At 39.3% G+C, this 27874-nt stretch overlaps 1 protein-coding gene across 1 annotated transcript; it reads right to left on the bottom strand.

Annotated features, from left to right (window-relative positions):
- Positions 1-117: 117 nt before the first annotated feature.
- Positions 118-27874, bottom strand: LOC310932159 (piezo-type mechanosensitive ion channel component 2; the record flags this gene model as incomplete). The annotated part of the gene is made up of 57 exons (XM_083895452.1): positions 118-370; positions 869-1094; positions 1336-1415; positions 1602-1718; positions 2284-2453; positions 3261-3353; positions 3510-3698; positions 3924-4071; positions 4164-4322; positions 4483-4697; positions 4836-4983; positions 5154-5283; positions 5429-5639; positions 5785-5973; positions 6617-6875; positions 7023-7121; positions 7269-7349; positions 7801-7965; positions 8434-8639; positions 8722-8888; positions 8972-9049; positions 9240-9360; positions 9482-9594; positions 9686-9751; positions 9843-9931; positions 10069-10158; positions 10362-10521; positions 10980-11076; positions 11205-11448; positions 12433-12598; positions 12699-12800; positions 13273-13477; positions 13578-13778; positions 13920-14084; positions 14220-14396; positions 14499-14674; positions 14774-14886; positions 15044-15076; positions 15175-15216; positions 15337-15501; positions 15596-15744; positions 16349-16408; positions 16988-17109; positions 17258-17366; positions 18254-18520; positions 19575-19669; positions 19903-20029; positions 20235-20276; positions 20527-20625; positions 20999-21164; positions 21535-21748; positions 21945-22158; positions 22256-22409; positions 22711-22762; positions 22931-23032; positions 26084-26179; positions 27811-27874. The coding sequence occupies 57 exons, from the start codon at positions 27872-27874 to the stop codon at positions 118-120; spliced, it is 8040 nt and encodes a 2679-aa protein (XP_083751578.1).

The following is a 27874-nucleotide window of genomic DNA, read 5'->3' as shown; positions in this document are numbered from 1 at the left end:
ACAGGTTTAGGTTGAGACCACAAATCCAATATTGACTGCATTCATGTCTGTGTAACAATTCACCATAATAATGAAGTTTTATTTGCTTTAATACATCCAGGCAGAGCTTGTCAAATCCTAGCTGTCCTTCTCTCTCGTCATCTTGATCATGGTTTCCGGTGATCGGTAGAGGAAGATCAGTTTCTCAAACAGCGTCTCCTCCAGCTCCATCTCTCCTGTCTCCCGGACCACAAAAATGTCCGTGCACAGCTTGAGGACTCGGTCCACGCACGGCAGCTCCTCAAACATGATAGACCTGGAGATCCCGGTGAAGAATTCCCTGACGAACTTTCCTATGACCAAAACCACAGACATGTACAGACCTACGATGCTGTGGTGAGGAGCAGAGAGAGTGGACAGAGTAAGTGAGGCTCTGTGTGAGACATGGAAGTTTTAATAAAATTAAATGATAGATACATTTTTCACCGACCTAACGTAAAAACACAGTGGTGTGAATAGGCCGAGCAAAGTTAGCTCTGGATCAAAGATGAGATAATTTGCAGTACAGTATTTCTGATTTTCTTCCAAGTACCACCAGAGGAAGCTACTGGTGATACAGTACAGTTTGAGAACCAGGGCATTAAGATTGCTTTCTATCACATCATGAGGTTCCCTTATGTTTAAATATACAATATAATACAGTAGGCCTACTGTGTTTGTGTTCTTTTATCAAAGGTTGCTTGTCAGTGTGGCAGAAATTGTACAAAGACATTGATGAGTGGAAACTAAAATTTCTCCCTAAAACCTGAAATGATGGCATGCCATGTCCAGTCACAGTTACAAGAAAGAGTCCCTGACAGTACAGAATCAAAGGTGTCTTGTTACCTACCCATGTCCAGCCAAAAAGCCCAGACTGGAGGGGCTGACTTTATCATTGAACACCACAATCTCTATGTTGTTACACTTGGGCTCAGTGGAGGTGACAACAGGCAAGCACTCCTCCACCACCCACCACTGGTCTGCATCTTTCTCTGACGTCCCATTGACCTGCTCAAGTTTAACTGACATGGGTCTGAAGAAAGCAAGTGTGTGGAGGTCTGGTCGGTCCGAGAGGTCTGAAGAAAGACATACAGGGGTTCAATTCAAGTCTGCTGTTCAATTCAATGCTACGATTACTCCGAGTCCAAAACACTCATATAACTACACAGAGAAAAAAGAAAAAAAATATATGTAAAGGGAGCAAAAGAAGTTGAATAACAACAACACAAAAAAATCATCTCTGTTAGAACACACTACATTTTCAATTTAACAAATAACATCTGTATATTGTAAAATTCAAACTAAACTGTAACTAACCTACTTTCATCCTGGTAGCCATTTTGGACTCTGGTCCTTTGGGACCCCTAAGGAACTTTGGCAGCAGAGAGTTAATGATCCTACAGGACACAACAACCACAGTCAGTCAGTCAAACTTTATGTACAGAAGCTTTTTTAAGATTTTTATATAAATGTTTTACGTCTCCAGATAAATTCATTATACGCACAGTGAAGCACAAAATCATATAAAATTCAATCTATAGGTATGAGTTTGTGTGTGTGTGTGTGTGTTATCTGAGACCCACACAGGTTTGCTGCTGATGCCCTTGAGCATGTGGATGATCCCTTCCCTTAAGGTCTTGTCTTCAAACTTCACAGTGTGTTCTCCCACTGACTCTGCATGCATCGATATTGATGCATTCCTGAGGAGGGCAGGGGAGAGAGAGAGACATGAGTAAATGTAGATTCAAAGCCCAAAGTGTCTGTGCACAATGCAGCCAATTTAGTCTAGTTACTAAACAGCTTCATGAAGAGATCTGCATTAACACTTTTAGCACAGTAGATTGAACCTGTACATGTAATTGGAAATTAGCGGTCAAACAAAAAATATCTTCACTTGTACAGTGCTACATATGTACTTGTGTCCTGATTTCTTACACACACACACACACACACACACACACACACACACACACACACACACTATTTGAAGCTGTTTTCTTCTGAGGACACCAATCTGACCGCCATTCATTTGGACAGCTGTGACAAGGCATTATCACTAACCTTAACCCTAACCATTTAATGCCTAACCCTCCTCATAACCTGACCACAATTCAAATCTTAGCCCTAAACCTAACCAGTTCCTCTGCCTCATTAGGACCAGGTTTTAGGTCCTAAAGAGGTTACAAATCCAAGTACATACATACACATATATATATATATATATATATATAGATTATATATACACACACACATGCACTGACTGACCGTATGAGCGTCCAGCGTAAGGTCATGTATATGTGAGAGGATTTGCTGAGCTCCTGTATCATGGCCTCTCGACTGGCCGGGCTGATGCTCCACAGCAGACTGGCATCACTCTTGATCTTAGCAACAACAATGTCCTCTGTAAAGTAGTTCATAATGAACTGCATAGCAGACTGTGTGTGTGTGAGAGAGAGAGAGAGTGAGAGAAGGGAGGGGGGGGAATAACAGATATCCACAGATTAATAAATCATATTTTGTACTTTACAGTAGTAACATATAAAGTCAGAGCATTACTAGACCATGTAATGTAATGTTGAAATAATAACGTCCCTTTTAAACTGGTGGACATTTTTTCTTTTTAGACTGGCCGTAGATTCAGTTTCTTCAACTTGAACAGCAGATTTAATATAACACGACTCAGCAAAACTCACATCGGGTAGAAACAGAAGGTTGGTTCAGCAAACATTTATCCAAATGTTTTGGTTCCAGTTTAGAACCACAGATTTTAAGCATGTACAATTTAAAGTCTGTTTCTTATATAATCAAAATAGATGTTTTGTGGGTTTTTTTTGCCAAACCTTAACTAAAAGAAGTTGTGTCCTTCACAGTGACATAAGCCAAGCATCAATGTCTATGTCACACCTGTCATATGCTCAGATAAAGTCATCATTGGTTTTTTCCTGCTTTATTTTGGTATTCATTGTGTTTTCTCATTGCAGATCATTTACTTCCTGTTCCAGCTTTGATTTCTCACACCACAGATTCCATGTTCTTGACCTTATTGTTTGCACGTGTGTCCTCAACTCACCCAGAAACTTCAGAACTAGTCGTAGCTCATAACACTAGCCACATAGTTTAAAGACAGGTGATAGCGATGACGCGAGGTGAACTATACCGCATACATCAATGGTTCCTAGTTATAAAGGACTTTTATGATCAGTCTCAGTTAGGTGTTCACAGCAAACTGACGTGCATCTTACTGGATGAGTAGCGTAGACTTTTGTGAGTCGGTTGAATCCCTTTTCTGTGTATGGAACCAGGTTCTGCTCCTGTGCACTCATGGTAAACAGAGGCTGTGAAAACACACACACACAGTGAACATAAGTAAGACCATTATCAGTGAGTGTAACACCAGTCTGTATTTTGTAAACAAACGTCAATAAGCATGCAAAGACTAATAGTTCTTAATCTTAACACGCACTCATGCACTCATATTTATCCAGGCTGACCTCGTATCCTGCGATGCTGAGCTGGATGGAGACGTCCACCGGCTGATTGGTTACTCCAGCTGCTGACTGGACCAGAGACATGAAGAGGAGGGGGAACCAGATGATGCTGATTAGAGCGAAGATTAGGAATCCGCCCATCCCGTACTTCACCACCTTCTTCTTCTTCTGTCCTGGCTGGTGCGGATATTTCTGGAAGAATAAAAAAAAAAAAGAAATGAAAAATCAGTTCATGAGTTATTCAAACTAGTAATTTGCTCTGACCAATTATGGATCAAAATAGATTTAATTCACAATTTGACATAGTTATGCAAATGTAACCACAATAGAAATCCTACGACAATTTAACATGATCATCATTATCATCAGGGAAATCATGAATTCAATACACGTTATGATGACAACATTCTCACTTACTTTCTCAGACTCCCTCCAGCATTTGAGGATGAATATGTTAGCATAGATGTCTTCAACACAAATCCAATTGGACAGAGACAAAGTGGTGTCAGTCCAAACCCAATCCATCACTGCCCTAAGCTCCGTCAGGAAGGGAACAAAACGAAACCTGGGAGAGGAGGAAGAGGAAGAGGAAGAAGGGGAGAGGCAAGGATAAGATAAAAAGATAAGGTTTATTAAACAATGTTTGCATGTCCATACCCTTGAAAGAGGAAAAGGTTCAGGTAATTGAAGTTCTTTGTGAGGAAGTTGCCCAGGATGCGGTTTGGGTAGCCACATTTGATCTGGTAAGCAGACAGACCGAAGTAGATGCACTTTACAAAATACCAGAGCTGAGCAATAGGATTCCTGTTGAACCTCCTGCAGACAAATAAAAGACCATGAGAATGTAAGAGTCTCCTGAATTTAACCTGTTGGTTTGTGGGGGTTTTTGTGACTCAGTGTCAATGTCACCTCAAGACAAAAACAGAATAAGAACAAGTGAATTTTAACCGCTGAGTGATAGTTAAAGGGATCTGACCTCTCAGTGACTCCAGGGAGAATGAAGAACATCCAGAAGTGTATACCAAACACAAGCACCACCTGGAAAACACACTTTCCTAGGAGGGACTTTTTCAGGTAGAGTGCACGATCCACTATCATGGTGCCAAACTGGATGAGCAGCATGGCCAGAAAAGCCTCTGGAACCTGGTCCTCGGACAGCGACTCTGTGATGTCAGCTGCTGAGGAGTATTTCTACACACAACAAAGCCTGGATATGTCATGGTGTACTGTACACAACACACTGTACATTTAAAAAGGTAAATACATCTTGTAAATGTTCATTCATATCGATCAACATTCTAACTTTGATGAAAAACACAAGATTCTGACCCCAAAAGCCGAGTATCCATATATAGTGACGATGAAGTTGACTACGTCGATGAGGAACATGAGAGCATAGACATCACACACAGGACTGTAGTCTGGGTGGATGATGTCCCAGAAAAACTGCCTTATGGGTAAGTAGATGTGAAGTGCACTGGAGAAAAAGAGAAGTACGCTGTCATAATCTCATATAAAGAGTAAAGCTTCACGAACTAGACATTTAACATTTTTAGGGACAAGAAAATCTAAGAAGAGAAAATGTAAACCAATGCAGTTCATTGTAGGTGTCACATCTGAACCATAACAAACAACAAAACAACGTACACTTCTATGATGGCAGCTTTGGCCTGTAACATTCTCTCTCTGATCTGCTGTCTGAGCTTCTGCCTCCTGGTCAGAGGAGTCTTGTCTCGCTGTCTCATCTTCTTGCTCTGACGCTTCTTGGGCTTCACCTCTCCAGGAAAAAAACAAACATGAAATGTGAAATATTAGTGACACAGCAAGTATCAGAAGCAAAATCCTTCTCACAGTAGATTAACATGAACTATAAAGTCAGATTTGAATGCAGAAAACACTGTGAGCCTTTTCTGAATATTCACCAGCCTGAGATTCAGCAGAGTCGCCTTTTCTCCGTCTACAGAATATGGACGTAGTGGAGGCCTGGAGAGGGAGGAACTTCAGTCTGCGTGCAGGTTTCTCTTTGCTGACCATCTTATCTCCACCGGTCATCTTCTTCTTGTCCACTTTCTTCTTCATTTTCTTGAAGAAATCAGGCATCTCAACCTCCTTGTTGTCCCACAGGCCATGGCACTGTACAGGCACATGGAGCACGAGGTATGAAGAGGTCATTTTTAGTTTTATGGTCATTGCATTTAAAAATACGACAAAACTTTAGTTTAGTCATTTAAAAGTGAATAAATAGGAAAATAGTGTGTGAAAAACTTTTCATGCTTACCTTGAGGATAGAGCGGTGGAAGAACAGCGCAAGCAGCTGGATGAGGTCAAAAAGGACATAGCCATCCTTCTTCTCCACCCCGATGATGTTGGGCATGGCAAATGGCCGATCAGCGTTGATGCCTCTGTAGGCAGACGTGGTCCAGGGGAAGAAACCAAACTGGAAAAAGTACTTCACCACAACAGTCAGCTGAGAGAAAAGGGAAAGTAACATTAGCGGCACAACAGAGGGTAATCACGTAGCGTCAGTGTTGCACTTTTTGACTTTTTCAGAAAGAAAAAACATCAAATGCAAAATAAAAAGACCAGCAATTACAGTTTTTGTTTGTTTGGATGCATTCTTCCAGTTTCCTTGCTGAAATCAACAAAGTAAAAACTATACTATACTGAATAGCCAGCAGGGGGCGAATCTGTCTTAATGGAGGACTGAGCCTATTTGTCACTTGATTTATAATGTCAATCAACATTTTCCTGAAGAGTTAATGAGAATCAAATTTTCAGTTATTAGTCTTCTCAATGGAACATGCCAATTGTGTTCCCATTTAGAGGTTAATAGACCAGAGGTTAATAGATTAAGTACCACAATAAGTGGTATTAGCGGTCACCAGTGTGATTGACAGCTGGTATCGGAAATGATTAAAGATAGGTTTAAGACAAAAGTTGATCCTTAATTTATTTTCATTTAATTCTGGAAATCAAGATATTTTTATTATTCACCCAACAAATAATACTTTCTTTATCAATCGTATCCCTGTATCCCTGGTGTCTGTTTTCTCTTCAATTAATTATTCTTTTAAATGTTTGACTGAGCAAACACTGTGTTGACAGCCTACCTCTGTGTAGATGATTGCAGTCATCCAGAAGCGTTTGGAGGGCCGAGGCACAGACAGCATGGCCCAGAGAAAAATGAGAATGGGCAGGATGAGTGTGAGGAATGAGGCCGAAACAATGTGATTAAGGATGATGACGAAATAGCACAGCATCTCTGATTTGGACACCATCGTGTTGTAAAGAGCAAACAGCAGCTTCAATGGCCTCGGCAAAGTCACGAAAAACTTATCAGAGTCCGAGATCTCATCATTTTCAAACATGCTGCAGGGAAAAGGGAGGGGAGCAGAGAAGAGACAGAGAGGGAAAGAAAGAAAGAAAGAAAGAAAGAAAGTAAAGGAGATGGTGATTAAAAGGTTGTCTTTCTCTGGCAAAAGATTTCAAGTACAACATTTCTTGTGATAAACTGACTTGTTGAGCAGCAGCTCACTGGCTGTGAGGTTTCTTGTTTCCTGACTCAGAGGCCTGGGAGATTCTATGAGGTCTAGACTTTTTTCTCCATCACTCTCCCTAAAACCTTGTGAGAGGCATTCTGGGTATTCATTGCATTCATCTTCTTCAATCTGCAGTTGTTCCACCTCTCCATCAACCTTACGCTCCTCCTCCTCCTCCTGCTGTTCCTCCTCATTTTCTTTCTCTGTCCCTTCCTGTTCTTGCTCAGGCTTTCGCTCATCATCTGTATCGTCCTCATCGCGCTTGTCGTGTCCGTAGTCTTCCTGAGGGGAGCCATCTTCACAGCTTTGGAGACAAGAATTAAGAATAAAGAATAAAGGAAATGTGCACATGTGCATGTAAAGAGGGAAGAGCAGAGCTGTAGTTGTCAAGATTGATAGACAAACCAATGATGAATCTCTTCACATGTGCATGATGGACTGGTCCACAACAAACCCAATAAAGAAGGCACCAAAAGTAACATTTCCTGTATGATTACAATAGTCTTTCAATGATGATAATAATGCAGCAACAATATTAATAACCTAGTGAACAGTTAGACTTCACTCTACATGTTTGTGTAGTAGTAAGTATCCAACGGAGCAGATTAACGGAGCAGTCTGTAAAAAGTGACATTTTTGCCATATAAGATTTATTATGATTAGTACTATTAAGTGGGAGTTTACTGGACTGTATCATATCAACATAGCATGTAATTAACATAATAATAATAATAATATATAGATTTCTCCTTCACCTTGCTGAAAGTTCATCAATCTCAGCGGAGGTCAGGTCGATGTTGGCCGTTTTCAGGAGGAGCCTCCGCCTGAACTTCTCAGTGGGAGGCGCCACAGCAGGAGGCTCGTCCAGCTCCTCCAGAGTTGGCTGCCGAGAGCCCAGCATCGTTTCATCTGTCATACAGCTGAAAGAGAGCAGGAGGGAGAGAGAGAGAGAGAGAGAGAGAGAGCAGATGAGTCCATGTGGACTAAATTTGTGAATTTATTGTGTGTATGTTTGTATTTGTTTTAATGTTGGCAGCAAACAGACAAAGTTTCACTTGCAGGCACATAGCAAGGCAGTTGTTGAGGAGATCGCTGTTGGTGGAGTTTGCATTTTCAATATCCAATGATCATGTTTGTGAGAAGCTATCTAGGAGAAAAAGTCCTTCTATGTGTTCTCATACTTGGCCAATAAAGCTGATTCTGATTTTGAAACTATTCATAGGTATTTCTTGGTGTTTGAGAGCCTAATCAGCATTGTGTGAAATCATTTGACAACGGTTTGAATGTAACAGACATTTGTTTTTGTAGTGTATCTAGATAAAGACATGAATGAGAATGACAACGTGGAAAAGTTATCTATGTGACAAATTCAGTGTCCAGTAACAAACCTAGAAATGCTGCTGCCCCAGGAAGTTTTAGAGGCCTGGTTCTTCAGCATGGCATATTCACGGCGAGAGGAGGTAACAATGGGTGGTGAGGGTGAACGGGGAGAAGGTGAAGGGTCATCTAAGAAATCCTGAGACGTCTGCGTGTTCTGGCGAGACAACCAGTTTTGATAAAACTGCCTTACACTCTCCTGGCTCACCTCTTTGCCCTGAGGAGAAAGACACAGAGATAAGGGTTTGTAAATCCATATTGCGGAAACAAACTATTTAAAAAAGTAAAAATCACCACACCTTTTTTTGCTGCTGGTTGAGCAGCGCTCGCTCAAAGCACAGCACTTTGGAAATGTCCCTGTTGTCTTTACAGAAGGAGTTCAGACCCTGCGTCATATCGTCCAGCAGAGACTGAACAAACACCCAGCTGAACTTCACGGTGCTAATGATGCGCTGCAGGATGTTTTCTGATAAAACAAGTGTGTACATTTGGATCCAAAAGTCTGAGATCGATGGTAAACGTCAGTGTGTGCCACACGTGTGTTTTTACCTTTTTCTCCCTCTCCGTCCCCATCCACCACAGTGCTTTCCTCTAGTTCATCCTCACTGGAGTCTGCTCTTTCAATGCCTGGAGAATTGATTGACTGTTACAGCATTTCTACAGCTGATGTATTCGCTCATCACAGCCTCACAGCTGTGACTTTTTAGTTACAAAATGTGTCACAAAAACATTTCACACAAGTCAAAACTGCAAGAAGCTGTGGATTAAATAGATAATTTAAAGGCAAGATAGTGACAGGGACAGGTAATGCTCTCACCCTGCTCTCTTTGCAACTGTCTCTTTATTTTCTTCTTCTCTTCTTTCTTCATTCTCTTCTTATCCTTATTCAGGTTCGTCAGAGCAGACTTAGAGCTGGTGACCCAGGCATCATAGGCCAGCTGGAAGATGACAGACACAGAAACATGTCATCATGACTGAGGATGATACTATACAGACAGGCATGGTTCACTTTTCACGAAGCCAAAATGCTATCATAGTGTATAGAAAAAAAATTCTTACCTGGAAAGCAGATTTCTTCTTCGGTGGTTCTTCCTCCTCTTTCTTCTCTACGACTTCTTCGTCTTCATCCTCAGTGTCACTTTCGAAGAGGTGGTAGCCACAGTTGTTTTCCACTGTTTTGAATAAAGCTATGTCACTATGCTATGCTCCTTTGGAATCATTGTGAGTTTACAAGTGTTTTGGTTGCTTGGTGTTGCTGCTCACCTCCAGGCTGTGAGACCCAAGGCTTCCACCACTTTCCTGCATCTCTCTTTGCCTTCTCGTCATCACCTGGAAAACACAGTTCACAGAATTTTGATAGCTGTGCATGCTTGGATGGGATATTAACATTTCAAACAGAATATAGATTCACTTGTGTTACCCAGCGTCAGCTGCGCCTGATCAGCAGGAGGTCCTGGTTGGTCTGCTGGAGCAGGATGCCCCCTCTGTTTAGATTTGATCTTCTCCATCCTAGAAGAAGAGAGTGTAAAGGTAAGTTATTACTTTCTGTTTAATGTTTTCAAGAGAGGAGTGTGACCATTCCAGAAATGATATTTGTGGTCACAGTGAACCGGATCCACAAGTAATTTTTACTGTACGTGTCTTACTGTTTCTTCAGTGCCTCCACTGATTTCTTCTCCAACTCCAGTCTGGCAGCTACCAGCTTCTTCACCTTGGCCTCAAACAGCTCAGCGCCCCTTAGAGATAGAGAGAGGATGCAGAACAAGCAATTATGACAGTTATGTTCACATAAAGGCTCCTGTAAAGAGTAAGTGTCACAAAATACATGCACACTGCCAGGTGAAGTCTGCAGATAACTGAAAGAGGTTCTCATTGAAGGAAATTCCCTAACCCTAACTCACTTGTCTACACTAAGCCTATTTGTACTATGAGTGCAAACCTGGAGGCCAATATCTTAGAAGACTTGAGCTCAGACACCACATAGAGGAAGTAGTAGCTGAGGAAGACCCTCCTCTGTGCCAGGAGAACTGTGAAACAGATTGCATCCCAGATGATGCCGGCCTCGCCCTCTGGCAGCTCACACTCGTCGTCAGGATCAGCTGTCACACAGGACACAGGAAATGTAGTTTGTATGTGCAGTAACATAGACAGATGACACACAATTACTCTCTATTAAATCTAACACATCACACTATTAAAGGGCACATTTCAATCAGCAAGTTCAAAACACAATAACACGATTTTATAAACATTTATGTAGTCCCCACAAAAAAACACAAATAATACAATTTGTTATATCTTTGAGTGTTTTAACAAGTTAGGAAAAGCCATAATTTACATATTTTATTTTGTATAGCACTCTAAAAAATAGATTTCCTTCTTTCCGTTATCATGCAACCTTTGCAGAAAATAATGTAGCTGCTTATTTTTTCCTTTCTGCTATTAAATTATACATAATCAAGATAAATAAAGACAAAAAGAATTAGCATATTCATATGAAAGCAATGTATACAAATGTACATAAATACTAGGATGGGATCAGTGATTGTTTACATACGGACATCGTAGTCTTTGATGGTGCAGACCATGCTGAAGGCCTGAATTAACCAGCAGCCGCTCTTCAACAGGCTGTCCAGATAGGCACAGGAACCGAGCTGAGTACAGTGAATATTATGATCAACAGCACAGAACCCTCTGAAAGGAAGCTTAAACAATTAACCGCTGCGTGTCTTAAACAGGTTTCTACACAAATGCAGTCCTATTCTATGATGTGGTAACTCACAGACAGCAGGTTCTTCATGGTGATCACGAAGCAGGTGTAGCCAATGAGCCAGTCCCACAGACGCAGGATGTATCTGACGGGCTGCATCAGCACGCTGCCGCCAAACAACATGAAGTAGAAACAGGCCACCAGGTATCCCATACAGAAGATGTTGATCCGAGTGGTGCCGGTGATGAATATGAGGCAGAGCACCAGCCAGAAGGAATAGCTGAACACAAACACCTTCACCATGTCAAGGTAGCCCCTGAAGACCAGACACAGGGGTTAAAGAACATAATCCTGACAAATCAATGTTGTACGTGTTGATGCGTTGTCATGTATTCAATTATTTTAAATCAAACATACAAAGTAATTGTATGTTTTACGGTACATTATAACATGATAAAAACATATAGTGTCAGAAAATGGAAAATTCCTCTTTTAGGAACAGATTGACATTTTGAAAATACACTTATTTGCATTCATGTCAGTTATTTGATGAAAACATTGAAACCACTACATCAGTGTAATATAGTTGAAGCTAAGTCAGCAGACAATGGATTTACTGCCAAATTCAAGATAATCTGATCACCACTTGATTATTCAAAAGCTCGCTGATTAACACATCGATCACAATTCTGATTTTCTGGCTATTGTTTACTTTTAAATGTCAGTTTATTAGTTTTAGCATAAGAGAGAAAAAAAATAAATTAAGAACAAGAAAAGAACAATCAATAAACTGTAAAACAATTGTTTGTGGACAGATCAAAGTGTTCAAGCAAAAAAACAAAAAAGATGGAGTGAGAAAAGGCACTGCTCTATCACAGGAGAGATGGGAGATGTCCTTGAGTGCTTATCCAGCAACTTTAGCTTACCAGAACAGCTTTCATGAGCTTGACAGCAGACATAAATTAATGATCTAACTCCAACCGTTAATGCTCCTAAAACGACCACAAACCAGAATGATAGACTCCCAGTTCTCCACCTGAAGTTTAAGCCGTTTGAAGAGATTAACTAAGTGCTGATATAGATAGTGTTCTGGCTTTTCCTGCTTTTATTCACTGTCCATAAATTAACATTTTGAGGGTGAACCATGTGCCTTGTCATTGGATGACAACTACAAAATCTATTAACTTACACTTTTTTTTTTTTTATCGTAAAGATAATCAAAATGTGCACACCAAGTCTGAGAATAAATTAGATGTGGGCAAATGTGGGATAATAGAGCTGAAGAGCAGGGTGAGCTGACCTGCAGTGAATGAAGTTATTGACAGGTATGAACTGGTTGAACGAACAAGGATCCAGACTGCGGCTGATCTCGACATTGTCTCCAGCCAGCAACCGCACTGCTGCGCGGTTTTCCTCCTCAAAAACCTGCCACTGCAGAGACGCGCACAGCAACAGGAGGTGGTCATCTGCAGGGAACAGGAGAGGAGGACAGAATTACAAAAATGAAGAACAGAGAAATAGATAGATGAAAAGATAAAGGAAGTAGGGAAAGGAAAAATGTCTCACACAATATGAATAAAGGATTGGGTCTCATGGCGAAGTCAGGCATGTAAAACCACTTGATGACATTAGAGGTCAAAGGTTGACCTGCAGTTCTCCAGGGGTAATCTGAAGAAAAACAATACAGAGCAATGTCAGACTATTTGTATATTCATCACAAATCAACAAAACTGAGTCAGACTCATACGTTTTTTGCACTTTTTTATTTACTTTTATTTTATTATTATCTGACAACAAAATTATAATCCTACAATAAGGTGACATTGTTCACCTGTTATTTTCTCTTCCTGTTTGTTTTGTTGTTGACTTTGACATCTTTCCTTCTATAGGTGGACATTTGTCATGTTTTTGGACAGATTTATTTTCTTTTTTCCCCAAAAAAATTTAAATCAAACCATTCAAATAATGCTTTAGTCCCTTTCTCCTTCTATTTTCTATCTTTGGAGTAAAATGTTCACACAGGTTTTATCAAATCTATGTTGCCTATGTTTAATGAGCATTTAATTATTTAGTCCTTTTTTTAGAAAGAAATGATTGTGCATTTATACAAAAATACCACAGATTAATATAACTTTCATACCAACACAGAAGGCCGGGGGAATGCCGATGCATAGCACGTACTGTAGCACCATAAGCCCTGCAGTAAAGTAGCAGTATTTGGGCCACACCTCTCCAATGGCCTTCCTGCGACGCCGTGAGATTACGGCCAATAAGGCGCATGAGTGGAGCAGGGCGTAGAAATCCATCCTCTGACCAATCACATTGACTGCCACGATTAAACTGATCTAAAAGTAGAAAAAGTGCATGACGTGAAAGTAGTCAATGACAGAAATATTACACATCTTAGAAACAGACACACAATTCAGTACATAAAAAAGAGAGTACCTCCAGTCCAAATTTGTAGAAGCAGAAGTTGATCAAGTACTTGATGCAGGGCAGGACACCCTCATCCAGGTGCTGCCTCGTGATTCCCTGGAAAATTATGCTGAAAGGTGGGGCCTTTAGGTCGTTGTGGAGACGGAAGTAGAGCTGGTGGCGATGGACTGTTGCCTCAAATGCCAGCAGCCCCAGCACCATAAGGTGGTTCTACAACACAGGACAAACTTTCTAGAGTAAAACTAATCTAGGATATAAGGGTTCATCAGTCCTACACTATCAGTTGTTGTTAAAATAATAAATAATTTGATGATTTGTTTGTGATTTAAGTGTCTAAGAGTGTCACTGTACCCTGAGACAGGGGAGGATCCTGCCCTCACACTTGCGCAGCGCCCCACACCAGTAAACAGGATCAACAGGTTCAATGTAGAGAATAGACCTACTGAGCAGCTCCAACATGTTGTTCCTCAGCTCCACTACATCATCTACGCTCGAGCTGTTGGAAGGGACCAGGCCCTGAGACACAAAAGAGAAACATGTCTGAGTAGAAAGGCAAGAGCCATTTTCAACAACTGATTTGTCACTGCAATGAAGTCTCTGACAAAAGACGCAGCTTATTCTCAGTCAAAGAACACAGTTCTGCGCACTCACAGCGGTGCAGTTGGAGGAGTAATCAAGGGGTTTGATGACTTTGAGCTGGTAAAACATCTTGCACACCACCATGACACAGGCCCACACAGCAGAAATGTTGGTTGCCAGAGGTCGTAACCGTGGCAACGGGAGCGCAAACACCCACAGAACCAGGAAGACCATGTTCATAAGAGAAACCTGTGAAAATTGGATTTTAAAATGTTATATTGAATACAATGTTGTTGACAATGTGATCAATGGACAGACTTGTATTTTACATGCACACATCAAACATCCCACCTCCTGCACTGAGACCCAAATGATGCCGGAGGAGACAATTTTGAGGCTGTGGAGTTCTAGCAGTCTCCAGCTCAGCTCCTGGAGCCTCTGAACTCCTGACATAGCCTGAATGAACAACATGCTTGCACGGTCCACAATCACAATCCACTTATCCTCAGAACTTCCAGGGACAGTTCCTGGTATAGAGAAAACACAATTAATACCCATGACATGGGAGAGAAAACAGCACAGCCAACAAAACCAAAGAGACATGTTTGGTCAAGGACATCATTTACCGTCTCTTATTGTCTCGTCTTGCTCCTCAGATCCTTTGTCAAAGGAAGATTGGAGTCCAATGCTGTCCAGAGTCTCCTGACTGTTTACACTTCCCAGCTGCTCCTTTACAAGTCTGTAGAATGACAGTCAATGTTTTAACTTGATTATCGCTATCACCTTAATCAAAGGAATGTTTTCAAGGAAGGTTTTCAAAGTCAAAACATTATTGGTTGTAACACTTCTTGTCATTGTTATAACAACAATAATAAAGGGTAAAGCAAGAAACGCACCTTTTCTGAATCTTTTCAATGTTCTCTTTAATGCTGGGAATGAAAATAAAGACAGAAATGTGAATATTACAACCAAGCACACTGTTAATGTGATGGACATTTGTTGAGGAATACTGTAAATGTGCACTTACATGTCAGATATGACATTGACTGAATCCCTGAGTTCTTCCTCTCTGAGTGGAGAGAAGGACAGATGGGACAAAGATATTACCTAGTCGGTGGTACTGGTTTGTCTACAAAAAGCACTTTTCTAATTCTTCTTCTCCTTCCTGCACATGCCCATTTTGTCTCACCTGGAAGCTTGTCTGACTGGAACGTTATCGAGGTCAGTGAGGGTCAGGAAGTCTAAGTTGAAGTAATGCAACTGGAGGATACAAGCCAGCAGAAACGCAGCAGGAAGGAGAATACGCGCAAACAGCTCCACCGTGTCATACCGCTCCAAGCCCAGGTCTCGAAGACTAGAGAATCAAGCAGGAAATACAACACGTCATTTGCATCATGACCAAAACGATTCCTGAAAATAGCAAATTCTGTGAAAACTCAGAAACTCACCCCTCCTCTGACATGCCCATGATCTGTCTGAACAGCCCAGACACACTTCTGAATTGGTACATATAAACGGCTATGAGCACCACCATGGAGTAACCGACCACCACCGCCCAGAACGTCTTCAGGAGTCTGCGCCAAACATCATAACGGATCTGTGGAGGAAAGGACTTCTTTTTAATCTGCTGATCAGAAGCCAAAAGGTCTACATCATCAATGTCATTAGTGACAGTTTTGCTGTTTTTCCTCTCCAGGATGTAAAAGAGTAGTGCATTGCAGATGTTGTCTGGACAGACAAATGATGCACCCATGTATTACATCGCCTCCACAACCATTAGACCTTCCTGTAAGTGCCTGCTCTGTTTCTTCAAAGTCAGCAGAAACTTAAGACGGTGAAGAAAAATCAGGGAAATGGTTCAAAGGAAAAAGGCTGTTTAAGTGTTTATGAGTCACAATCAATAGATTTACCTCTGAAATATTATTGATGAGCCACAGAGTGTGGTTTTACGAGAGCGGGAACCTACTCTGAACCTTTGTTTGCACAAATCACAGCCAAATGATTTGCAGATGATCATTTAGGAGCCAACACATAAGGTGATTCTGACTCTATCGCAGCTTTAGAATTATGCAACCAACAACATCTCAGCTGTTTTTCCTCCACCAGCAATCTTAATATCAAGTTTTCCTTCATTAGCCCTATTGTTAGCCCTACATCACTCTACTACTACATGCTCATATCCACATTGTAAAAAGACTGACCTGATAGAGGACAACACAGAAAAGGAAGAGGACGATGTACAGGATCTTATAGACGACCACCTGAACGAGTAAAACATGGCAAGGATTAGATAAATGAATGTAGAACACATTCATTTCATCAAAATAGAAAATATATGCATTCTTTATACTGGTAATATACTTTATATTATACAAAATAAGGACACAACATGTCTTGAGCAGAACCAACAAAAAAACATTGCCTCACATCATGTTTTTTCTTACTACATTGTTTTGATATTCTGTTCATTCATATACATCATTCAAGTACATATCAAGTACCCACGACCCTCATGTGGAGGATAAAGTAGTAAACAATGAATGAATGAATGAATGAATGAATGAATGAATGAATATAGGGTATGCTCTTATTTTCTCTAAACTATGGCCTTCCAGGAAACTTAAATGTGGAAAAATCTGCAGATAAAATTGTGACAAAAGTGAAATATTATCAAAACACATTTTTTGCTCTGCCCTGAACCCCATAGCGGAATAATTCAGTCAGTTGTATTTGAAATTCAGTTTCCTAACTCTGTGCAATAAGAATTCAAGATTCAATGTCTGTGGTGCAATGGGCATGGATCTCTCCAACACCTGGTTTTTATGTCTGTCAACACATACCTTTCCAGAGAAGCTGACCACAAAGAACATGGAGCAGCAAAAGAGTATCCAATATTTCACCAGTGTCCCTTTCACTCCTGAGATCAGCATCGCTATGAGAGGAGATGGCGGATTTTCCTCCACTAATAAGACGGAAGGAAAGGTCAGGTCAGAGAGCAAGGAAGCAATTGAAAGAAGAATAGATAGCATAACAGGGGACAAAGAAGAGCCCAGTTAATATTTCACTCAATAATATAACAACAATATTTAAAAGAAAAATAAATAAATTACATGACATGACTTTGACTTCATCTAGAGACTCGTCCTTTAAGCTCTGCTCCTCCTGTCTCTCCTTCAGCTGCTGTCGAAACATCAACCAGAAGCTGAAGCTGTAGAAAACCTGCAGCACACACAGTTTATCATAAGTACAAAACATGCATTGCAGTGATCTGCAGTAGTAAACATAGGCAAAATTAATGTTCTCCTAATCTGGTCTGTAGGTGCAGATTAAACTGTTTGACTCGGAGTAAAATTTAAATGATTTGTATTAACCTGGGAGATTTACCTGTTGTGCACACAATTTATAGTGTACAAAAATGTTACATCTGCAAGTTTTAAGACCTTGAAAAACAATGTTTTCTCTGTTCATACGTTCATACAAAAAAAAGAAGAAAAAAGTTTTACAGGTTTTACTTATAACATTAATGATGTGCTTTTCTAGAGATCCTTATATGGAAGATGCCATTTGCCAGTTTATTCTGATGAAACCACCCATCATGCACAGTCTAGATGAAGTGGATAAGCTGTATTAAACTACTACATGACTGTTTAACAAGTTCCTCAAGTTTGACTATCTGGAATTCCCATTACAGATATGTGATGTCATTTTGACTAGTCTTAATTTCATTGTGGCTGGTATGAACTGTAGTTATCGTTATCTGTGACGTCATTCTTACTAGTCAAAACTACAATTTCAGATTATTGTCAGAATGATGCTACTTTTGTCAGTGTGTGCATGGGATTTGTCATTGTAGAGATCTACAATTCATTCACAGACATCTGTAACTGAATTGCAGATCTCGTTAATTCCAGTTTCAGATATCTACAAACTGGAATTAGCGATATCTATGACAAACCCAAGCCCTATATGTTGCATTCTTCTGTTCATGAAAAACAGAGGCAGAATACTGTTGGTAAAAACAAACATTACTAAAAGTTACACTGCAGCAGAGTAACAGGTTATTTCATGTACATTAGATCAACTTAATTAGATCTAACTTTCCTGACCTTTGCCCCCAGGTGAACACAGGGTGCAGGGTGGTAACTGTTCAGGTCGAAGTCCACTATCACGGCCGGGGGCAGACCAGGGTATAGCTCAGCCCGGCTCAAGCGTAGCCCGCTCAGGAAGCCCAGCACCACCAGCACGGTGCCGTAGATGGCCAGGAACGGGGCGGACATCATGGCGTAACGCCGCCGGTCTCTCATCATCCAAATGATACAGGACCACACCAGGAGGGCGAACGTCAGCCAGTTGTTGTAGGTGATACTCCACACCTGAAGGGACACCATTTACACATCATTATGTACAATTTACCACTAAATATTTCAGTGAATGTTTATTAATTTGTTTATTAAGTTAAATAACATAGCAAACGACATTTATAAAAAATAGATACAACAAATTATAATTACGTCCTTTTTTTATTTCTACATTTAGCCAGCTGCTAGCTAATGCTAGCATAGTTTGATTGATAGCTGTGGCGGAGCTATAAATCTAGCTAGCCTAGCATGGCATGGCATCGCATCGCATTAGCTTACAGGTGAGGCGCTTGTTTCCACACAGTAGTTGTTGTTATCATTAGCTGTTGCCAACTAATCATTTAAAACCCCCATTAATCATTGAATACTGCCACAGCAGACAAAACCAATTAAATTTAAACTGCTGAGATTTTCTACTTACCTGTTAACCGACATTTACAATTCTCCAAGCGGACCTGAAATGTTCTAGTGTTTAGATTATTCCATGAACAGGGAATAGTTGTACTGCTCCTAGGGTTGCCAACTTACTGCTAAGAAAATAAAGAACTGAAAATGTACCTAATATACTAAATACTGACTGCACTTTACATAGGCCACATTACCCCCACATACTACACACTCACAGTTGAGTAACAGATGCCGTTTCACTGTTTTATAATAGTATTTCTATGTACTGTATGTAACTTTCTGTCAAACAAATATGAGATTAAAAATCAAAATAATAGATTTTTTCACCTGAACAATATCCCCCTGTCACCATTTTAACTGTACATTTCACTGTTGCTACGGTATACAGGGCTCACAGTGAATTGTACCAATTAAAAGTGCCCATTTTCTGTTGGATAGCAATTACTCACAGACAGATCGAGGAGGCCTAACAGCTGCAGGAGGATGGCCTTTGTCCTCTCACCGCAGGAGATGATTATGTGTGATAACCCTCCATTCTGATGCTCAGTTTGAACTTCTGTTGGTCATTTTGACCAAGTCTACATGTCTGATGTGAATTTGATTTTTACAATATAAAAAACAATAAAAAACAATAAAGTGGCTATGAATTTATGTACTTTACCATCATGATGATCAGGGCACTGACATAACTATGCTTTTGCACCAGCTGTCCAAATATGACCAGACCACTTGGACCTGAGGGGGGAGGCAAGGTCTCTGCGAGACTCTTTGGATCCTCATCCTGACTCTTCTCCTCCTCCTCCTCATCATCATCATCCACCTCCTCCTCCTCACTGTCTGTCTCTACCACACAACAGAGACAAAGAAATTAGTCAGACTTAATTTGACTGTAGTTTTACCACTGAATGAATCACATACAGGTCATTAACACAATGATGATCTAACTAGTGGTGAATTGGTTCATGTATTCAGACAAGACATTTGATTACCATGTATTGGTGAGTGTTTTCCTTCATACTGTGGCGGAGCATAACAGTTTGTGTACCCTGCCCCTCCCAGCAGAGATGCCAGATCACTTCTATCTTGCCAGGAACTGCTCGTCATTAAGATCATTGGCTGAAGAAAGAGAGCGCGACATACTGTAAGTTTATGTCTGAAGTGATGACATGATGTAAAAAAAGAAGCAATTTCTTACTTTTTAAATGGGTGCGCACTATTGCCAGATTTTTATTATTATTCCGTCTGTTCACACATCTCACCATATTATCACTTTATAATAATGTGAACAATCTCAAAAACATCTAGTATTAAACTGGCTGACCTCATCAGGTAGATAGGTTTCCTCATCAGTGCTGCTCAAAAGCTGAAAAAAGAAAAATATGTGGCTAAGTCTGACATGCCGACATGTGTAGACTAAAAGTGAAACAGCCTCAATTTACATTTTGATGTGACTAGTTTGTTTTAATCATTGTTTAGCTGAAGCTGTTTTCAACTTTGTGATTTCACAAATTACAAGACAGCAATTAATACAATGTCCAGAGCTAAATACAATAACAATATTCATGTGACCCAACTGTATAATAAAGTAAAGAATATCTGTTTCATGGAATTACCTCCTGCTTATCGCCTGAGATGTAGATGACCCTGGAGAAGCTTGGTGGAGCATCTGGACTTGCTAATGGAATCTCATACTCCTCATCAAAAGCAGTATCCTGAGAAGCACAGTAGCTGTGAAAAACCTGTCATGTAAGTAATTCCATGTACATGAAGTTAATGAACTTGTGTTTAAAAACAACAACAACAAAAAAAACACAATGTCTTTAAATGGGGCAAGTGAGGAGGATGATATACTGTACATATCATCATATCATATTTTAATTAATTGAATTAATACTTCAATGTATTAAAAAAAAAAAAAAAAAAGTACTTTAAAATACTTTGTTTGGAAACAATGTGATGTCATAAGAATGTGAGTTGCTGCTTTGTATTTTACAGTGGCAGTTACAGTGTGACACCAGTAGGTGTTGTGGTTACACAAGTTGCAGCAACTCTAGTGGTAACACATAATCCTCGGAGCAAACAAACCATTTCTGTTATGTGAACCCATTTGTGCAGCAGGGCCACCAGTGTGTAGTACAACAGCAGCAGAACCAAAGGGTTGACAAAGTCAGGCCAGCTGGCATGTGGGTGCAGACCAAGACTGTGCCGGTCTGAACTGTTGGTTCTGATTACACCTGTCATACCGAACAATCTGGGTAGAATGGAGTGAAGGATGCAAAGACAAAGACAGAGAGAGAGATTAATATCAACCTACATGTGCCTTTAGTCTGCCTGACCCACTATGCCATGAAACATACATGCATTAAAATTGTGAACTGAAATGGTAATAATTTCTCATTTATAACTAAGATTAACAATAATAATAAGTAAAAAAGTTCCTTTGTAGAGTTTTTACAGCAGATTTGTTTGAAATCACACCAACAAAATTTGCATTTAAGATAAAAAACAAAACAAAACCCCGGAGCTTTAAAACTGAATCCTAAATGTACTGAAACAAAAATTCTGTACTCCTTTAAAATATTCTATATTAGTCTAATTCTTCTTTATGATCACTTCTGTACCTGGCGTAGACATCATCTGGTGGTACGATCTGCTGGGACAGGGGTAACTGATAGACGTACAGAGCCAGCAGGTGTCCCCCGCTGAAGATGGACATCATCACACACAGGGAGCTGAAGAGGAGCAGGCTGATGGAGCGGCTGAACACCCACCACCATACTAGCCCAAGAAACACCCCGAAATACACACCTGAGGTGAGGGAGGGTAGGATAATACCTGCACACACACACACACAGTGTGATAAGACAGAGAAAATGTGGAGAAAGTGAAATCATAGTAAAAATAATTATAATTTAAAAGAAGAGAGAAGGAAAAAATACAGAAAATAATGCAATTCTAATTATAAAATTACTAAAATAATATTAATAATACAGCTGATACACCTGCATGCACATGTTCAGCAGTACCTTACCTGCCAGCCCCAGCAGTAAGGTTACCACCACTTTCCCTGCTGTGTTCATGATGGCTGATAACAGCAGCCTTACTCCAGCTGCAAACACCATCAGCTTCTGGACAAACTGGGGTGGAGTCGCCTGAACCGGTACAGTAGTCTCCTCTGAGCTGTCAAAGGAGGAGCCATCTGTGTCGCTTTCTTCCTCAGACTCTGCTTCTGAAGTCTCTACTTCCTGCAAGACCCGTGAATTTACCAGACAGAGATATCACTGTGAGTCTCCTTACATTGGGGAATCGTAAAGCAGCAGAAAGAGGGGTGCCTGTGGTTACCTCAGGGTCACATGGGGGTATTCCATTTTCATGGAGGTTGACTTGGGGAACGGGGCGCAGTAGTTTTGTGCAGAGTCTCAGTATGAATAGGGAAGCAAAGAGGAGGCCAATGTCTGGAGCCAGGAGACGTACAATGTTCAACGGATCTACTGAGCTGAATCTAGAAACACACAAGCATTTTCATGGATTGTATGACACATAGGTAAAACAGTCTGTTTGCTGAGACTGGCTTGAAAAGAGTAATTTATCGCAGTGTATGTTTTTTGTTAACATTTGGTTGGTGGTGCTGTTTTATGTTGCAGCAATAGCAACAAACATTTAAAGGGCTATTTGTGATAGATCTCAAGCACAAGTTTAATTCTCCTATAAATACATTTTCATACTGTTATTTTGGAAAGTAGTATGTTACTTTTGGGAGGGAGACATGATTTAAAAGTAATTATGATATAGTACACCCATACCTTACAATGCCCACGTGGTAGAGGAAATCGTCCACAGGGCCACTAACTGTTGAAAAAGACATGGTCATCAAACAATCTTCTCTTAGTTCCTGAAATATAGCTATAGCTATATTATATATATATAGCTATATTTGCATATGGCAAGTAATTTGTTGAAGCTGCATTTGTCAATAACACTCTTATTCTGACAAGTGCTACAAGTATTTGTTTTTACCATGTGGAGGGATGTAGCTGAAGGGGATCTGCATGAAGCACTGCAGGGCCAGGAAGATCATACAAGTGTAGATTATAATCCGTAGGAACTGGCCCGTTTTACCTAAACAGAGCAACCAACGATGACACAAACACAAAGGACATAAAAGTGAAAAATTTTAGTCAGTGATTTGCTGATTTGTTTTAGACAAATTATGTATCTTGATAATGTACAGAGCTAAAGGTAGTTCACGGTAGGAGTCTTTATCTCTTAATCACCTTTTCTGTAAATTGAATCAGATTTTCACAGATTTAATAATTTCTTATACCATTATAGTCACTTGATTTGTATCACTCATCTAACTAAAATAACACAATGACCTTTGATAAACCAAAACTGCAATCCATTATGTTCATCTGAGAGAGATAATCATACCATAAGAGATTTGTCTGAAATCTGATAGTATGCGTACACACTCACTCCCACTGCCAGTACTATTCGAGCATCACTGTTTTGTTTTACTCATTATTGTTTTCAATACTTCAATAAGCATTAAGAAGATGAAGAGCACACTTGCATAGCCACCTACTGCATGCAACATTTGTTTATTTAGTAGCATTGTTCTGTGGTTTCACACACGTAAATACTCTGTGTAATGTCCAGTTGTGGTTTTATATTGTCTCTTTCTTAGGGCAGAAATATATTTTGGTAGACTATGTCTGAACAGGACAGGTATAAAGATATGACATCACTTTTTAAAACTATAGTATGTATAGAAAAATTACATTACATTTACACCATTGTCAAACAAGGCAATCACAGATGGCAGACTTCACCCCATTCACGTAACAAGCCTCTGGCGGCCTCTGTTGGTCATATTGGCAAGTGCAAGTGCAAGTGTGGAAGCGCAAACAAACAGATAGACATACAGAGCCACTAAAAGCATAAAAGCAATAGTTCACTCCTACTCCTTGGCGTGAAGTGATACGTTCAGACAATTCACTTCAGCTCCACACAACTCTCTCTGTGTTTCTCAGTATAGTGATATATAGATCTTCTTTTACCCAGCAAGATCTATATATATATTGTTTTGTGTCAACAGACAGAGGCAATGGCAACATTGTGCTAGTAAAGTGAGACAGCAGCACACAGGTTGGAGTATGACTGAAAACACAAAGAGGCAAAAATGAAAAGCTTCAAAAGTAGATTCTACTGCTCAAATTAGCTGTGCTAAATGCTACCTGCGCACACACACCACTGCACTGCCAGATTATACACAGAAACACTTCCTCAGTCAGGTCTGATTATAGTATTGCTCAACAAAGCCCATTTTCAGATGAAGAACACAAGAAGCACACAAACACATTTATATATCCAGTACACATGAACACTATTCTAGACTATCTTTACCAGGGTATCCGAGGGGTCTTAAAAAGTATTAAAAAGTGATAAATCGATTTTGGGAAAATTAAGGCCCTTAAAAAGTATTAAAAAGTCTTAATTATGATTCCATGAGGTATTAAATTTTGCCCATAGAGTCTGACTGCAAAAAGTATGCATTAATGTATTTATTTTCCTCCCCACAATTGTTAAATACAGGCATGCTCGCCCTGAAAAACCTAAAATCCGAAATCTTCCAAAATTGTGCTCTAGAGATTTAATTGCAAACTAAAACTGTTTTAGAAGTTAAATATGTGTTGCCGATTACAGCTTGAAGTGGAGATAAGGTCTTAAAATATTTTGAGAAGGTCTTGAAAAAGTCTAAAAAAGGTATTGAAATTAACTTCAGGATTCATGCATATACCCTGTTTTCAGCTGGAATAGTAGAAACTATCTACATTAATGAAATGAAGTGGACTGTTGGGTCAAATGAACTGAGACCCAGGTCCCTGATGTAATAACCCTCTCAAAGTGTGTCTGTGTACCAAAAAATGTGAGCATGTTACCAAAGTAATAGAGGAACAGTAGCTTAACAATAGCTGAGCCAGCAAATGTGCTATTTATGTCCAGTATTTTATTTACTAAAAGCTTTGTTTCACTTAAACATCTCTGCTTCCCAGTAGGAGATTCACGTAATCCTACGGACACTCAAGTATAGACACAGATAAATATAGGTGAATGCACAAAAAACACATGAAGCAAATGGACACACACAGGATGTGCTGTACACACACTTGGCCACTTAGCCCAAAGAAAGCAAGCTTATGTTGGGGGGGATTAATATCACTATGGGTTCTGTGAAGCTTTCAAAAGACAAGCTGAAAAGCAAACTGTTTTAAGAGGGAGGGATGAGAGAAAGAAAAAAAATGCTGTCAAAAACGCTGACATCACATCTTTTAATTCCTCACTGTAATTACCAGGTTATCTATAATTGATTTGACCGTTCTGACCACATCCCATTTACAAAGTACTTTGAGGGAGGGGTGAGGATACTTTAATTCGTCAGAATGCAGTGATCAATACAGAGGAGTGATCACACAAACCCACACACAGTAGACACACACATGTACACATACACACTGCATTTTACGCAATATAATCTATTGTGCTTTGTCAACACTCGTTAATTTTTCCCTTACATCACACTTTTGTAAAAATAAAAAGTATATTTACATACCTTTTCACTTGAGCGAGTAATAAACAGAGAGCAATGCAATCTGTTGTTTTGTAGTGCCGTGTTTAAATAAAGGATAACAACAGCAAACCCAAACCATATCAACGAATAACTACTAAAACATTTTTATTGTATTTTTTATGCGCACAGATTATTGTCTTGCAGGAAAAATACAGATGCAAAACAGAGATCGCTGCACAAAATATGGACACAATGTATTTTCATATAGAATGTCACCAAAATGCTTACTGGACATTGTTAAATATGTGACATTAAAATCTGCTCTATAATAATAATGATAATAACTTATTTTTATTTATAAAGCGCCTCATGAAACCCAAGCTACATTCATGAGTGTAATCAGTGAGTTTCTCTCTTGTCCTTGTTGATGATTTCTGTTACATGGTGGAAAGAGCTCATTTGTATAAAAACATGTTCGATTAAGGAAATTGACTGAAACTCAATTTTAATTTGTGTCAACAGTTTTTCACTTTGTAATTCTACAACCCGCAGAAATATACATTATGACAGTTGGGTTAAACTAAATTAGCCTCTCTTACCTTTCATGGTGACCACGCTGGGGTTCGGCATCAACGGTAATACGAGCAGGAACACGAAATACACCACTGACAGACAGCTGTAGCGGAACAGTGAAACTGAGGTGCAGAGGAAAGAAAACATGAATTTCAGTGGTTCTGACTGTGAAATCATTAGCTACCTTTTATTTTTGCAGTCTGTTGTATCTCATAAGACAAAACACACAAAAAGTCAATAATTCATACCAGGTGTAACCTCATTCCAATGTCTTATGCTTTGAATGGAATTTCCAGTTGTTGAAATCAAGTCACCACAAACAAACATTTCTGACAAGAAAATATTTTATTTTATTTATTTTACCGACATAATCCATCACAGAAAATTCTACCACACCCATTTCCTATATGTTGAAATGTCTTCACAATTTAGCCCATTTGAGAAAATGTAATCATTATTTATACCACTTTTGTGTGTGAGGGGTGTAGGCATTTACTTTAACTTTTACTTTTACTTTTACTTTTAGTGGGTGAGAGGTTACACACTGAGCAGGAGACAGAAGAGACAAACAATCATTCACTTGTGACTTCAGACCTATGATCAATTTTGGGTCTCCTAAATGAAATGCTGGGAGAAAACCCAACATTTAAAATAACATTGTGAGGTTGAACGGTGCTTGGCTGAAGGAGGGCCCATATTTTTTGATATGATAAATAAAAAATGGGGATGATAAGAGCCAACATTATTGCATTACTGGCAAACCTGTAACATGTCCAAAAGTTAGCAAATCAAACAGCATTTTCCAGAATATCACATTATCACCATCTTCTTCAATAAGTGTGCATCTTAGTGAGTTTAATACTCACGGTCTAACTGTCAGAACACACTTCTTCTTGTGAAATACTTGCTCCGTAACAACATTCAAGACCCAGCTTATATATATCATAAGATGTAAACATAAAGAAAATGCATGGAAATTTAAATTAGCATGTATGATTAAATTGGTGTTCAGAAGAAGGCAGCTGCCTGCAACAATAGGCTCATGTGTACTCGTTTTACTCTGCTGACTCTACTGAATTTTGCAATAATATATATATGTATATATATATATATATATATATATATATATATATGTTGAAACCAACAGAAATATTTTTTTAGGAAATTTAAAAAAAATGTAATGCAAAGATTTCAATATGTCACCTAATTCATCAGAAAAATGGAAAGAGACAGATTTTATATCTTCAGCCGTTTAAAAATATTTTAATCATGCTGTATAAAAAAAAGTGTGCTACAAATAACTAATTTAATAATAATAATTACAGTTTCCATATCAATAGCTAAAGATTTCGAGAAGACGTAATTTACAACCCCATCAATGACATTTACATCAGGTGTACAATGCTTAAGAAATATATTAGACCACTTGTCAAAAAACCGAAAATTTAGAAGTCATTCAAAAGCTCACTGATCTTGACTGAGAAGTCAGAAATTAATTAAGCATAATATTCGACCACTAAAGCTAATTTCAAGATTTTTTTTTTATTGTAAAACAGTACATATGAAAATTCATGGATTATAATAATAATTATTATATTTTAGCATTAAAAAAACAATTTTGGTTCAAGAGATTCTTTATTATTACTATTGCTATTACATTACAGAAAAAATGATTTTGGAAATTACCAATGCTGTTAATTTAGGGCAGCTGTGGCTTTGTAATTAAGACTAAAATAATTAGATGTCAACTCACCAGCCAGCAAGAGCAGTGGTAGTAGTAAGTTATAGAGCATTCCAACCGCAAGGTCCCCTGCCAT

The sequence above is a fragment of the Microchirus variegatus genome, assembly GCF_963457635.1.
Source record: "Microchirus variegatus genome assembly, chromosome: 9".
In the NCBI taxonomy this organism is placed as follows: domain Eukaryota; kingdom Metazoa; phylum Chordata; class Actinopteri; order Pleuronectiformes; family Soleidae; genus Microchirus; species Microchirus variegatus.
Note: the sequence above shows the minus strand (reverse complement) of the source record. Positions and strands in the feature narration are given on the sequence as shown.